The sequence below is a fragment of the Opisthocomus hoazin genome, chromosome Z, assembly GCF_030867145.1.
Source record: "Opisthocomus hoazin isolate bOpiHoa1 chromosome Z, bOpiHoa1.hap1, whole genome shotgun sequence".
In the NCBI taxonomy this organism is placed as follows: domain Eukaryota; kingdom Metazoa; phylum Chordata; class Aves; order Opisthocomiformes; family Opisthocomidae; genus Opisthocomus; species Opisthocomus hoazin.
Window position 1 is genome coordinate 48,273,923 of NC_134454.1, and position 15,245 is coordinate 48,289,167.

General features: G+C 43.2%; 1 protein-coding gene across 1 annotated transcript; it reads left to right on the plus strand.

Moving 5' to 3' along the window:
* The first annotated feature begins 238 nt into the window (after positions 1–238).
* Positions 239–10,674, plus strand: LOC104331157 (fructose-1,6-bisphosphatase 1). The gene is made up of 7 exons (XM_009936435.2): positions 239–451; positions 2,965–3,127; positions 4,836–4,928; positions 5,950–6,093; positions 7,316–7,453; positions 8,719–8,838; positions 10,276–10,674. The coding sequence occupies exons 1-7, from the start codon at positions 282–284 to the stop codon at positions 10,465–10,467; spliced, it is 1,020 nt and encodes a 339-aa protein (XP_009934737.1). The 5' UTR covers positions 239–281; the 3' UTR covers positions 10,468–10,674.
* The last annotated feature ends 4,571 nt before the right edge of the window (positions 10,675–15,245 follow it).

Genomic DNA, 15,245 nt, shown 5'->3' on the forward strand with positions numbered 1-15,245 from the left:
ATGGGGTTAAAAAAAAAAAAGGCTGCTTCGAGGTTGTTACGGGGGGGGGGGGGGGCAGAGGGAGGTGGAGGGATGCTGCTATCCTCATCCTCATCTCCATCCCTGCCTTCATCCAGCCTGGAGGGATGCGGGAGGAGGTGGCGAGAGCCCCGGGGAGGGGGGTCCCCCCCGCCCCGGGGCTCTCGCCACCTCCCCCCGCCCCCTGCCACGCCCATGCCACGCCCCACCGGGGTTAGTGGCGGTGGTGACGGCCGGGGCTCCACTCTCCCGCCGCCGCCACCATGACGGACCGTTCCGCCTTCGACACCGATGTCATCACCATGACCCGCTTCGTGATGGAGGAAGGCAGGAGGGCCAAGGGCACGGGGGAGTTCACGCAGCTCCTCAACTCCCTCTGCACGGCCATCAAAGCCATCTCCACCGCCGTCCGCAAAGCGGGGATCGCCAACCTGTGAGTCCCGGGGTGCCTCCCTGCATCCCCGCGGGTCCTAGGGGATCCTGCCGGGGCGGTGGGGATGGGGGGAGGCACCCGAGCGGCGTGTGCGTGGTGTTGCATCCACCCACCCCCTTGCACAGAGCTGTAACTCCTGCTGCATCCTGAACTCTCGATTTCCTCAACTGAAGTGGCTCCTGTGATTTTTTTAAACAGTGTAAGGCATGCAGTCTTTGACAGGTGTTTGCTGCTGACAGACGTCTGCTGCTGACAGACCTTCGTGCAGACCCTCGGCGGGTTTGGGTGCTTCGAACCAGAAGACCAAACGAACAGGCTGAAAGACAGCCCTGTCAAAATATGGCTGAATTATTGCTCATTGTGGCCGGTAGCTTAATATCAAAACAACATTCTGTGCTATGAGGCGTTTAATGGAATTCGGTGGGGTGTTTTTTCACATTGCGTCACAGCAGCTCGAGTTTCTCTTGGATGTCTAAGGCGTTTAGAAAGAGCACTGGCTAGGAACAGTTGTTGTCTGTAGTCAACCAGTTAGAGGGGATTTGCTCTGGAGATGCGTCAGAAGGAAGTTAAGAGGGCTTGAAATGTTAAATAGCTGAAACTGGTTGTAGGTAACTAACGCCCCTAAACACTTTGCGTATTGTTGACAAGCTGCATTGTGTGCTGACCAGGGCTTTAGACATGGGCTGCTTCATTACTTTATGGAAAGCATAGTAGAAAGAAAATTAATTTGCCTCTACAGACCATGTAGTGGAAAATACAATAAGCAAAAGGCCTCTGGCAATACAGAGTAACATTTACTACAAAATGTATCAAAGAGCTGAAAAATTTGGTGACTGAAGTTAATAAAATAGAAGCAACTGCAAGAGAGAATAGAAATCCTCCACTTCATGTATGTTTGAACTATTTTTGTCTGTTCTGACTTCAGACTTTATATAACTGTGATAGTTTTTTGATCACTACATGCGAACCCTTCCACGTGCCTCCTGTGCCTCTCAGCAAAGACCCGGGCTTCCCACCTGTGACCTGATTTGTAACAGCCAAAGGTCCCACTCCTCATGTGTCCTACACGTGTGTGTGTGGACAGCTGCCCGCAGGTCCCATGCCTTGCCTCACTATACCCTGCGGTGGGCTGGAGTCTCCACACCAGTGCTGGGGTAGCCAGCTTCGGACTCATGAGCCTCCACAAGCAGATCTCCCACCGGGTTTTATAGGCACTGGTGGGATTTTATTTGGCTATCAGGATATCCTTGGCGAGCAAGTAGGGATGGCCAGGGCCCGTTTCCTTGGTTCGTCCCCAGGCTCGGCTGTGTGCTCAGTGCTGCCCAGCAGCTGAGGTGCAGAACAGCGGGGGAAGCCACAGCCCCTTCCCAGCCGCGGGCTCGGCGCAGGGCACCTGGCTGTCCCCTCCCAGGGCTCCCCAACAGCTGAGGTGTGAGACCTGTAGCTGCTGGACCAACAGAGGTTTTTTTGCTCTGAGGATGAGGACTCGTTCCGCTGCTCGCAAGCGTGGTGTTCAAAGTACGCTGTTTTCACACTTGCAGAGAAATTATTAAGCCACTGCAGCAGAGTGAGAAAGACAGAGAGTTATGCCAGGTCTTGTTCTTTGTCTCATTGAATTAACCCAAAGAAACGCCGTAAGTTCCTGAAGTAGTGTGTTCAGCATTATCGTGAAAACCTGAAATACCAGTATTCAGCCTAATCAATGAATCGTAGCTGAAGTATGTAAGAGTCATCTGAATATGTACAGAGCTGGCTATTGTTTTTCTCTTCCAAGAGCTAAACTTCCCCTCTCTCTGTTTGCATGCTTTCGAAATCACCTATCACAAGGTCTCCTGGGACTTCCTGATGCCAGATGGTTTGATTCTGATTAGCATGCAGGGTTTTATTTGTGTTTCATGTTTGTATTTCTCAGTTTTATTCCCAAGGAAATGTTTGCTACTTAAAATCAGAACTGAAAACATTGAACCATAAAAATGTTGATTTATCTGCAAGCAAAGTGTTTTTACTGCAATTTGTACATCATATTGCTAGCCAGGAGCAAATTGCATAGGAAGTTATAACAGAACTAGTGTCGTCAGATTCATCATTACTTTTTAAGTTTAAGTTCTCCAGTGAAGTCTTAGCTTTTAGGGTCTGCAGCTATAATATCAGAGCCTAGGATTCAGGGCGGTACCTAGGCCTTCAACTGAGGAGCTCATCAGACAACACAACTATTGTAACTCAGCCTTCACAGCCTTCTCTGGCTATGTTTGCCTCTAGTTTAGGGCCTATTGAAAGGTGATTCCTTGTTTGGTGTTCCTCACATTCCGTGTCTTCTAGATTTGCCACGACAGCTGATGTTAGCAGGCCTCAGCAAGAATCCATTGGACAATAAATAAAAAACAGGCTTAGAGAACTGAGATATCACCCAAAAGTGCTGTTTGTTTTACAAATATGAAGTTGCTAGAAACAGAGCACTTTGGAAGATGTAGTGCCCTGTTCTCACGAAACGCTCTCTCTTGCCGTTGCTCTAGCTATGGGATTGCTGGGTCCACCAATGTGACAGGAGATCAAGTAAAGAAGTTGGACATCCTTTCCAACGATCTGGTGATTAACATGCTCAAGTCATCCTTCAGTACGTGCGTTATTGTGTCAGAAGAAAACAAAGATGCTGTGATAGTGGAAACTGAAAAAAGGGTTAGTAGCTTTAAAGTTTCTCTGTGCTTTGTTTCAGATCAGCCTTTACAGGTGTATTGCTTCAGAGCTGAGAAACTGAAACCAAGCCAAAAATGTCAGAAAACACATACTTTTCTATATTGGCAAATGAAGTGGGGGGGAGTGTGTGGAGAGACTGTCAGTCAACATTTGTCCTTTGTGTTATTTCTGCTCTGGAGACTGATGTTTGTTTTTGTTTTTTTTTTTTTTTTCTGTTGTTCCTCCTCACCTTCTTTTTTCCCCCACCTTTTCCTGATTGTGAAGGAAACTTATTTCTTGTTTATCCCATCTGATCTCTGGAACCATGCTCTGAGTCAGTCAAGGCCTTTTGTAAAGTAGCTTTGCCGGTAGGACACTGAGGAACTGTTCTGTGCAGGCCAAATCTCGAGTGCTTCAATTCAGGCAAATTCTCCTTGAAACCCATGAAAGACTTAGCAACAATGAAACAAAAATAATTTTTACTTATTTATTATTTATTATTATTTATATTCACAAGTCTGCATGCACTTGTTGGGTGATAGATCCTTTTTCCTAGCTAATATTTTGGTGTGATTTTGTAAAAATCTGAGTGAAAATTTAGCAAAAACAAACAACTAAAACACACTTTAGAAGTAGAATAGCATTTACTTTGTCAAAGCAGATCTTTCTTTCTCTCCCTGTTGAGAAATCTTCAGAATTGATTTTATAGGCATTGGATGAACAAAGATTGCTTTAGATCTGAATAAATATGATTTTAGATCCTCAAAGATCACCAAGGGAGGCTCAGTGTTAATCCTTTTCTAAATTAAATGTGAGTTAATATGGTGTTTTTATCAGAATTCTTACCGAGAATTCTTACCTGCAGAGCACAGCACTGCCGGACTTCAGTAAGTTTCTGGCATGCAGGGTGAAATCAAATAAAAAGCAAACACTTCTTGTTGTTACACAGGTTTATTGAAATGACTGTGGGTAGAACAGGGGGAAAACAAGCTATTTAAAAGGTACAGTTGATTCAGCTGTTTTCCCTGTACTGGCAATTTCCTGTACCTACAGGAATCCTTAATACAGCAATAGGCAGTGACCATTATTTTTGGGGGGAAAAACCCTCAAGCACCAGGATAAGGCCACAGACTGTCTAAGGTAATTTCTGACAATCTGTCCATTCAGAGCACAGATGAAGTGAAATGTATAGGTTATGAATGTCAAGTGTTAAAGGCCTTTTTAATGTGTCTGATTTTAGCTCTGCATGAAAAAGGCTGATCTTCATTTGTCTTTTTCCGTATAATTCAGAAAGCTATTTTGTTAGACATGAGAAACTGTAGCCTAAGTGATAGGTATTACAGGATATCCATCAAAATGGACTGGCATTAATGAAATAGATGAACATAAACTAACCATAAAAAAAGTATTCTTTTTTTTTTAATGTTAAAAATTGTGTAGGAAAACTTCACCTTTACAGTGTCCTCATCTGTTACTTACTTTAAAAATTTCCCAGCTTCTGCTGTGGCACAAATCACACAGCTGTAATCAAGAATGAAATCTGGGCCAAAGAATTTCCAACATTTGATTTCAGTTCCTTCATAATCTACAAAAGCCTTTTAGTTTGTATTGCTTTGAAAGGCTCTGAGAAAATTTACCTACTGAAGTATTTTTATTTGGGTTGGCTAAATAATGTTGCTAATCTAGTTGTTCTCTCTTTTGTATTTTCTAGGGTAAATACATAGTCTGCGTAGACCCCCTAGATGGCTCATCGAACATTGACTGTCTTGTTTCCATTGGGACCATCTTTGCCATCTATAGAAAGGTATAATGCTTTCATGTAAGACAGGAAAAGCTATTATTGTGCATCTTTTGATGAAGTGTAATTGCATGTGAAGACTTAATAAAATCTAACTAAATTGGTTTGTGAAAGAGACTTTCAGGACCAGCTTAAGTTAAATCTGCTGTTTCACAGTCACTTGTATACAACATTTGTGAGAATTTGCATTATTCTCTTAGAAAACGCAGTAGCTATATGTACATGGAAGCCTGGCTGATATTTAATTAGTCAGCTGAAGGAATTACCCCTTACAAAAAAATTAGGTCTTAGATTTCATGAATATTTGTGTTGAGACAAAATACCACGTGGCTGTCATCTACCTGGGGAATGTGCTTTCAGGTTTTCTTGTTCTCTGTATTAATAGTCCTGCTAGCCTGAGGTCAGGCTTCAAACACAATCCAGAGCTGAAACATGGCATGTGCATTTGAGGTGTCTAATTCATTCTGAAAGGCAGAAACCTTGTCTGAAGGAGCTTGAAATACCGGACTTTCATGTCACAAGATGGGGGAAAATGTAAGTCAGATAAAACACACCTGACTGTCCATTTTAATCATTGTTTACATGTTGTCATACCTCCCAAAGTAACTATGTACAGCTTCATTTTTGTGTGAAGCAAAAGAACACAAAAAAATCCAGAGTACTTTTGATCAGCTGTGAACTCCGTGAGTCTTGTTTCATTGACTGCTTTTCAACTGTGCCTCGGAGTTTTCCTCCAAGTGTGTTCATCATCACCTCCAAGGGGGTTCACAGCTCTATATTATCTTCTTAATCCTTTCCTGCTTCCTGCATTCCAAGTAGGCTTATACAAGAACATTTCTAGATCAGTGTGTTTGTCTCCTCCATGTAATTTGTATTAGTGCATCCAGTAGGAATCTCAGCTGTGGATTGTGGAAGCATATGTGCCACCTCATGCATGGATATGGAGTAGAAGGCCGTCACTATCCCAGACAGTCCAGTTATGTACCAGCTATAGAAATGAAGTTGACTATGCTCCTTCTTATTCTAGATGTCCCCTGATGAACCTTCTGGGAAAGATGCTTTACAACCCGGACGTAATCTTGTGGCAGCTGGTTATGCTCTCTATGGGAGTGCCACAATGCTGGTACTGGCCACTTCTGCTGGAGGTGTCAACTGTTTCATGCTGGATCCGGTGAGAATGACTTCTATTTCTTTGTTTCTTTATTCGGGATAACAAGGCACTGTCTATAAGAACAGTTTGTCCCACAAAAAATCAAACAAAGGCGCAATTTTCAAGCTAACATGGAGGAATGAAGTACATTTCATAACCCATCAGCAGTAATGTCAAGAGATTTTTGCGTTCTGCCTGCCCGCTGCAGCAGCACTATATGTGATTAAACAACGGGAAGACAGCCGAGTCGGTGAAGCAAATATACAGCATGTGCCAAATCATGTGATACTTAAAATGAGCTGTTTAAGACATGTTTATCTTTTCCTTAATGCTAGCACCTTAGTAAACCAGAGAAGCAGAAATATTTAACCTTATTCTGTGTTTTCAGATCCCACCATTATGTGTAAAAGAGTAAGTGATGTGTGTGGGTGCGTTTGATGTTCTAGCATGCACTGACCATATGAGTTTTAAAATAAGTCATATTGATCATAGCAGAAAGTAGTTTGCTTTCGTGACCCTTTTGTTAGTAATCAATTATTCAGGCTGTGCCACCTGCCACTAGTAAATTTTTAGATCCCGCAGTGGTCAAGCAGCAGGAAATACAACTTGGTGCTCCCTTTTAAGTAACTGCTTAAGTAGCTGCATGTACTTTTGTCTATATTCAGATACCAGATTTAACTCTTGAGCATGCGTGCATGTGATTTTTTTTATTTTTAGCACCAACTTTTGAATTTACTTTAGTGAAAATTAAACAGACCAGCCCTTGGTTACATAGACTGGCTCACCTCACTCCAGGCTTCCAGTTAGCCCAAGCTAAGATGAACTGGAATTTATTAATATCTGCAGCTATTTGAAGATGTTTATGCATCGCTTCAACCAGCATGCTCAATTTCCAGACTCCTCAGAGCTGTACTTTTACTGTAAGTCGAGGAAAACAGTGGAAAGCTAAATAAATTTACAGGCAACAGCATTTTTTTGGCATAGATAAGTGACAGAGAGCTGGAAATGGCAATATGAAGAAGCCTGCATGACTCCAGGACTTGTGCTTGCTTTGTGTTTTATGGATAAACAAAACACTTTGCATCTAGCTGCAAGCACCACTTTTTCATAAGTACTGAAATATTAAAGAAAGTGGCAGCTATACTAAATTTTTCCAAAATTGTGTGTGTGAATGGTTTTTGCCTTGGTTTGTAAATAAACAAACAATTAATGCTAACAGATTGTTTTTCTTTCTTATTGTTAGGCGATTGGAGAATTCATTTTGGTGGATAGGGATGTGAAAATCAAAAAGAAGGGAAATATCTACAGTCTCAATGAAGGCTATGCTAAATACTTCGATCCAGCAGTCACAGAGTATCTCAAAAAGAAGAAATTCCCTGAGGTAAAAGATCCTGTTTCAAAGAAACTTTCTGATGACAGGCAATGCTCACAATTTCCAACGCTACGTTCAATCACAGTCTCATGCACTGTTCAGAGCATGTTTTCCTTTCTTGTTTATTTGAAATGTATCTTCATTTAGGACTGATAATTAGAGCAGCAGTCGATGTGACCAAATATTTCACCATCCTTCAGTACTGCACTGCACCACTTTCATATTTTTTTTCATATTTTATTTTCCTTTCTTTCTTTGTTTTTCCTTTTTTTTTTGTTTGTCTGTTTTATTTTTTTTTTTAAATCTTCCTTCCTGGCTGGGGAACTGAGTAACAGTGCTGGAGGCAAAACCAGGTGTTTGGCAGTCAAGTAGGGAGGAAGTCTCATCTGATGATGGAGATGTTTGATGGACATACGTGTTAGATCACTGCTTCCTCACTGCGGTATCTGAGTAGACGGAGAGCTAAGGTGGGGATGACAGTGGGTCATTGCTCAGTGGTAACACAAGCTGGATCCTGAGGGGACCTCTCCCTTGAAAAGCCAGTGTAGCTGCAGGGTCCGCTTTGTGGTCGTGCAGTTTCCTAGTGTCAGGAGGCCTGAAGCTCTGAGGAATGCCCGTAAAAATCATGTCGGTTCTCATGCCTTACGCTTGTCATCACTGGAGTTACTACATCAGCAGTGAAGTGTAAACGCTTACTATTGTTACGTGTTCGTGTCCCTTCTTGACTTCCTGATCTTGCTTTGAACAAGGACTGGTGTTTTCATATGGCATCGTGCCAGGCTTAAAGTGTTGTTTATTTAGATATTAAAATGAACTCTCTGAAGTATAATAAGGAAATAATATCAGTAGTTGACTGTGTCGTAGAAGTTGGCGGAAGTGGGTAGAAGAAGTAGGAAAGATCATTTCTTTTGCTACTTGATATTTTTTTTCTGCTAGAAATTAGAAAGCCCAACATCAATTCCTAACACTTGATCTTTTTGCTATTACAGATGTAGCATTTGCCAAGGGTTAGAGGACTGATGGAGAGCTGGGATGCATTTTCTATTGTTGGCACTACCATTCATTCATCCTGAAATCTTCTGTTGGTCCTTTTCCTTGGATATTCCCAATTAGAACATAAGGAGGAAACCAAAATTTTCTCCGAAACTACTGTGAAAATTATGAGTGAATCACATTATGGAGGAGTTAGATGCTAGGGCCACTAAAGTGTGGGACGGGGGGGAGATTACCCTGAGGTCCTTGAAAGTTACTTTTATTTAACTGTCGTTCTGTAGGATGGCACTTCGCCATATGGTGGGAGGTACATAGGATCTATGGTGGCTGATGTGCATCGCACACTGGTCTATGGAGGAATCTTTCTGTACCCTGCTAACTCCAAGAGTCCCAAAGGAAAGGTAAGCCTAAATAAGCAAAATTATAGAAACTGTTACACTGTTTAGATATTTCCCTATCACAGATCAGTATTTTGACTGCAGAACATTTTTTTTATAACTTGGTAGCTTGCATCTGTGATGCGTGGGTATGGCCACCCCTTGCACACTGTCACGAGTGACAGCAACCTGTTGTCAGACACCTGTATTAGGGCTGCTGATAACCTGTTTCAACTGTACTGTCTACTCTTTATCCCCAAACACATTCAGATTATGGAATGTACCAGGGGATGTGCTGTTCAAACAGCCTTCTCTGTACCATCTCAGTCCAAACCGTGCTGGCCTCAACCAAGTGAAACATTACAAAGCAAAGTAAACAACCCATATTACCCTGAGATTCCTATTACAGGCTAGTATGTAGAAACCTAAATGTAGTGCCCCGCTTACGAGAAGCTCTGCCAAAGAGAAGGCCATCTGCATCTTGTACTTGGTGACACTGCCTCATCTGTAGGAATGATGCCTGGCTGCCTCTGCCAGGATGACAGTCGGTCAGGGAAGATCACACGCAGGCTGACAAGGGGACTGTTTATTCACAAAGACCTTTCATCTGTTTCGTAATTGTCCATAAATTGTTGCTTCAGGTTGCAGATAAGATACAGTTATTCATTAGAGAAACCTAATGGCACTCTCAGGGCTAGTGTTTTTCTTTCTTTTCACACAGGCCTACATGGTCTGCTGCCTTGATACAGGTTGCGTCTTACATACGAGCTTTATCTCTGTGTAAAGAACACAATGCAAACATGAGCTATGGGGAAAGCACTCAAATTGGGCAAACCCAGCATTTGCTGTGGGTTTTTTTTAAGAAAAATCTACACAATTTCATAGAATCATACAATGCTTTGGGTTGGAAGGGACCTTTAGAGGTCACGTACCCCAACCCCCCTGCAGTGAGCAGGGACATCTTCAACCAGATCAGGTTGCTCAGAGCCCCGTCCAACCTGGCCCTGAATGTTTCGAGGGATGGGGCCTCTGCTACCTCGCTCGGCAATCTGTTCCAGTATTTCACCACCCTCATGGTAAAAAATTTCTTCCTTACATCTAGTCTAAATCTACCTTCTCTTGGTTTAAAGCCATTGCTCCTTGTTCTATCGCAACAAGCCCTGCTGAAAATATTTTCCCCATCTTTCCTATAGGCCGCCTTCAGCTACTGAAAGGCTGCTATAAGGTCTCCCCGCAGCCTTCTCTTCTCCAGGCTGAACAAGCCCGACTCTCTCAGCCTGTCCTCACTGGAGAGCTGCTCCAGCCCTCCTATCATAATTTTATTCTTGAGTCAAAGTTTATATGAAATACGGTGTATTTGGAGTGCGGACTGGTTTTAAATCAAATGCCAAATGTATTTACATTTCACGATTCTCGGCATCGCCTGGCCTGACCACTGCTGTTTTGATTTCTGTCTTCTAGCTGAGACTGCTCTATGAATGCAATCCTATGGCTTTCGTTATTGAGAAGGCTGGGGGGATAGCAACAACCGGGCATCATGCAATACTAGACATAGTGCCTGAGGATATCCACCAAAGAGTGCCTATTGTCTTGGGATCTCCTGATGATGTGAAGGAGTACCTTGAGATGGTCAAGAAGCATTCAACTAAGTAAAGAAAGCTTGCTGGAGTAACTGTGCAGATGGGAAGAAATGCCTTACAGCTGAATGAAAGAGCACACTGCAGTACTGCAAAACTGAACTGTCTGACCTCTGTAGCAAGAGCAAATGAGCTGTATTTTCATAGGTTTTTTTAAAAGTGAAATCTTGTGCAATTGCATTGTGCAATGAAAGGCATTAAAAGTAAAAACAAGGGAAAAATATGTTTTCTTTTTCATTTAAATTTGTGATTACACAAAAGCCACTGTGCTACAAGAAAATACTGTGTTGCACTCAGTAACTAGAGGAAGACTCAACTTTCTAATACAAGTTACAGATGATCACCAGAATATCTGACTCTGTCCTCTTGTAAAAATCCTGGGGGGAAGACTCAGCAGCCTCTTACAGTCAGTGACCTTTCCTAGATCACTCTCTAGTGGCAATAAATATAAGTGGTAGTATGGACACCTTCACACGTTGTTTCTAAGCCCTGGAAGTTACTCACTGTACTTCCGTCTGGACTTATTTTGACCAAGAATTAACATTTGTGAAAAATATATGTTAGTGTATGTTATTTCTGACATACACTGTTAATATTGCCTGTTGGCATTCTATCAGATCTAGTTACATGAGGCTGGAAAATGACATTGTGGAGGTGGATTTTTAATTGGATAAGGACCATGTGTAGGCAGCTTGGTACCATTCTCTGTGATGAGCTGGCTATCTTTGCCAGGAATTAACCTGCTTGCTTGATGAGAAAATGAATGTGTTGTTAGCAACCCCCACCAGGTATTCTTTGTGTTATTCTGGGAGTGTGCATTGCCATGGAAAAGGATTCTGCTGCGCAAGCAGAAGTAAGCTGTGAAGATCCCCACAAAGCATACTGACATTTAATATGCTGATTCAGAGCATGCTGCTGGGAACACGACATTACTGCTTGGGAGCTAGGCGGGCTCTCCACCTGTCTGGGTACAGTTTATGGCCATAGCTAACAAGGTTTTTTGATTAGTCCAAACCTGCAAATCTTTGACATTTCTCACTGCCCACTTACCTTTTCCAAACTCAAACTAAGGGACACGTGGATGTCACTGTTGGGTAGACTGCCACTGAACATTTGCTTGAGCCATGGTCTGGGAGCCTGCGTCTTTGGGTGCGATGAGCTACAGACCTGCTCGTCTGAGGATTTTGCATACTTCAGTGCAGGCAGCCTGTCTGAGCTTGGTTCTTGTATAATACCAATAGCAGAGTGTGGGGGAACCTAGAGACCATGGTGCAAAGGCATGGTCTGTGAGGGCTCACATACAAAAAAACCCGGAGGCTCTTGGTCTGACATAGGTTGTGTTTGGGACCTTTGGAGGCATGCTGGCAAACCTTAGATGGGTGTATATATGCATCTGTTCTCCAAAGTGATAGAGGACAAGGTGTTTCTGGCATGGCCTGACTGGGCTAGTTTCTGCTGAAGAGGCTATTTCTGATGAGGCTTTGTCAGTGAAGACAGGGCTTTCATGGACCTGAGTCCTTAAAGGATTGTGACAGTCCTCCAAATCTCCACTGAGCTCTCGTTCTGCTTGTGCGCTCTCTTTCCACACAGTGAGGACAGAGTCTGGTCCTGCACGGGACTGGGCTCCTCTGTAGGCCAAGCTCTGCTCTGGGAAATGAGGAGACCATGGCTTACAATCTTTGCCTGATGTGCACCTGCAAAATCAGGCACCCCACAAACAGCAACCACGCAGTATATTTTCTAATTTCTGATTAAGTCCCCTCTGTGAGAAGGCTCAAACCCACATCTCCCAGCGTGACACCCTTGTTGCCAGTGTGGAGGTCAGCCTGGAAGGAGAGGGTTCACTACCCCAACATGTGAGCACAGTGCCGTGACGTGGGAGAGGACTTCATGCGACCAGACAGTGAGTGGGACAGCTGTGTGCTGGTGGACGCCTGTGCCTCTGGGCTTTCCGTCACAGGCTGCTGCTTCTTGTGCTAGGACCAATGCTGCTTCCTCTGCCTCTTCACACGAGCAGGCCACCACTGGGATATGGCCACGCTCTTGCCTTTGTAAAAGAAAATAATGCCATCCTTGCATCTGTTTTGTCTTCTCACTTTGATTTCAAAAGAAAAGGCAAATCTCTCTCAGTTTGTGATGAGGAGTGAAGGTGCTAGGAGTGGCTGGAGATTCCTGCCTCACACCGTGGAACACTTCCCAAAGGAATTGTGGGTTCCTGTCCCGAGAATTTCCTTACTTGCCAGCTATGGCATGTACCCCATAGCACTTTAAAAGGCTCCAAGCTTACTACATCAGCTACAGCAGGCAGCATGCTGACAAGGACTCTAAACCTCTCTAGGGTTCTGGATGCTGCTCTGCGAGGAAAGTGCGTGACTGTTGTTGTCATGCATGAGTTTTTTAGATCCTTAAAAGTTTTAAATTCGACCTGTACCCAAAGCCGTAGCTGGACACTTTTTTTTTTTTAATGCATTAAACAGAGGATAGTCATAAGCCCTTGCAGCTTTATTCTGGTCTTCCATATATTAGTTTGGACTACAGTGCCTCACTCATCTATTGGCACAACTTGAGAGACAGTACCCATGGCAGCCATTTTTGTCTCATTATAGCAATTCCTTGGCTGTATTCTGCCCTCAACCTCTTCAGCAATCCCTGGGCTGCATACATCTATTTTTAAGACACCATACTGGCAACAGGTAAAGGTTATAGAAGGAAAGGCAATACTGCCCATGTTTCCTAGGTCAGTTTCCAGTGTTCTGGTTTTGCCTGGAGGCTGACATTTTCTAGTTAGCATTTTTCACATTGTGAGCTGGATTTCTCTTTCTGTCCGTAACACGTAAGGACGTGTTTGAACGGCATTCCCATGTTGCCAGCAGTGAGGCGGGCCATTCGGCAGCTCCCTCCACAGTCCCTCTCTGAGGTGGGCATGATGGTGGGCTCGCCACAGCACCAGCCCCTGGCCCCTGGCCCCTGAACCCCGCTGCAGCCCAGGGCTGCTGCCCATGGCCCTGCCCAAGGGCTGAGCTGTGGCATTTGGCGAAAGGTCGCTGGCTCTGATTTCAGTCGGGCCATCTGAGCGACTAAAATTTCAAATCATTTAGTGGAGGTGTCACCTTTAAGGCACAGGGCTAGCCTATGTGCCAGTGGAAGTGTGAATCATCCCTGAGAGCTCTTGTGTAATCTTTATATTAGAGGGCATATCTCCCACAGATCTGCCAAACCGAGATGTTTATTGTTTTAACCTTTCTATGCTGTTCCAACCCATTTTACTGAGCGGTTCTCAGCCTTATAAAGAATCATCATATATTTTGGAAACAATCTGATTTCTCTCAAACACACCACACACCCACCCCACCCCACCCCCAGTTAAATGGCAATTATTTATATAGCTTGATCATTCAGTTTAACCATTCAGGTTTTTATCGTTCAGTGGGACCACAATATTTATCAAAAAAGGGTTAAGTTTTCATGCAACCCAGTCTTGTGCCTTTATCCAGGTTTTATTCTTTTATTTCTCTTCTTGCTCCACTGTTGGCTGCAATATTTCTGGAAAGTTTGGGCGTAGAGTCTGTGTTCTTTAAATATTACTGTAAGTTAAGTTCTTACTGAAGGAGTGTTAATTGAGCAGCAGCTCAAAGCATTGTGCGTTATACATACTAGAAAGTATCTAGTACCTATAAAAGGATTTGGTGATTTTTCAGTTAAAAAAAAAAAAAGGAAGAGGTAAATAATGGACTTATTAGCTCTGAGAACAGCCTTTGAACCACGAACTACAAAACAAAGTGTCTGTTAGAAGATGTTCTGACCTTTGTCTTTTTGACCTGTGTAAAAGATCACTTGGAATCAACAGTAAAGAAGATCTGCATGTGATGTTTTGACAAATGTTAGAAGCCATAGGCCAACTCCCACCCCTTTTCTTATTCACCAAATTGATTGGGTATCCCGACGCTATTCTATCTACACTGCAGAGAGATTTTGCGTTAAAAGCATTTTAGTACTGGTCAGGCTGTGAGAACTGCCATGATGATGAAGTAATGTGGAGAATGTAATGGCTGTACTTTAAACCAGAAGATCTGTTTGCCTGCATAATGTGAAACCTGTCCCCTTCTTTTGCTAATAGCAGCATGTGCTATCCCAGAGCTCCCTAAATAGGTTGTGTTTTGGTTTTGCATAAAGTCCGTTCAAAGAAAGAAAGTCTCCTAACCCGGCAAAAAGTGCTCTGGAATATTCATCCTGTGATGTGAATGGTATTGTATACTCTTGACTAGATTACAGTGGTAGAAAAGAGAAAAAGAAATCTTCAAGATCACTTTCTTCTTCTGCCATTGCCTTAGAAGATGTAGTGCAAAATTTGCCTGTTGCTCCACCTGAGGAGCTCTGCTTGCCAGTCCTTCCTCCTCCTTACAATGAGACTTGAAGAACATCCCCAAAGCTAGGTACATGGGAGGCAGGCAGAACAGAACTGTGTCTTTCTGCTTGTTGCTAGCGTTCAGTACTGTCAGTCTCTGTGACCTTTGCTTGAGGCTCATTTCAAAGCAGAAAACCTCAGTGTTCAAATCCTTTCACAACTCTCCAAAGTTTGTATTGTTTATAGGTGAACAGATACTTTTGGGAAAATCCAGAGAAATGCCGAGGATTACAAAAGGAATGCAAAGGGAAATAAAAACTCTTTGCCTACAGCTGCAATTCCTATCAACAAAAACAAAGCCAGGTGTGTATTTTGTTACTGGATTTTGTTTCTGTCTCCCTAGCAGATTTTAGTGCAGTAATTTGGGTTAAATGAATGATAACAATGAA

Bases quoted from the DNA above. Each gene is read 5' to 3' on its own strand.
- LOC104331157 (XM_009936435.2), top strand. From the start codon at position 282: ATGACGGACCGTTCCGCCTTCGACACCGATGTCATCACCATGACCCGC. The intron at 452-2,964 runs GTGAGTCCCGGG...CCGTTGCTCTAG, and splicing joins AAAGCGGGGATCGCCAACCT to CTATGGGATTGCTGGGTCCA. The intron at 4,929-5,949 runs GTATAATGCTTT...TTCTTATTCTAG, and splicing joins TCTTTGCCATCTATAGAAAG to ATGTCCCCTGATGAACCTTC.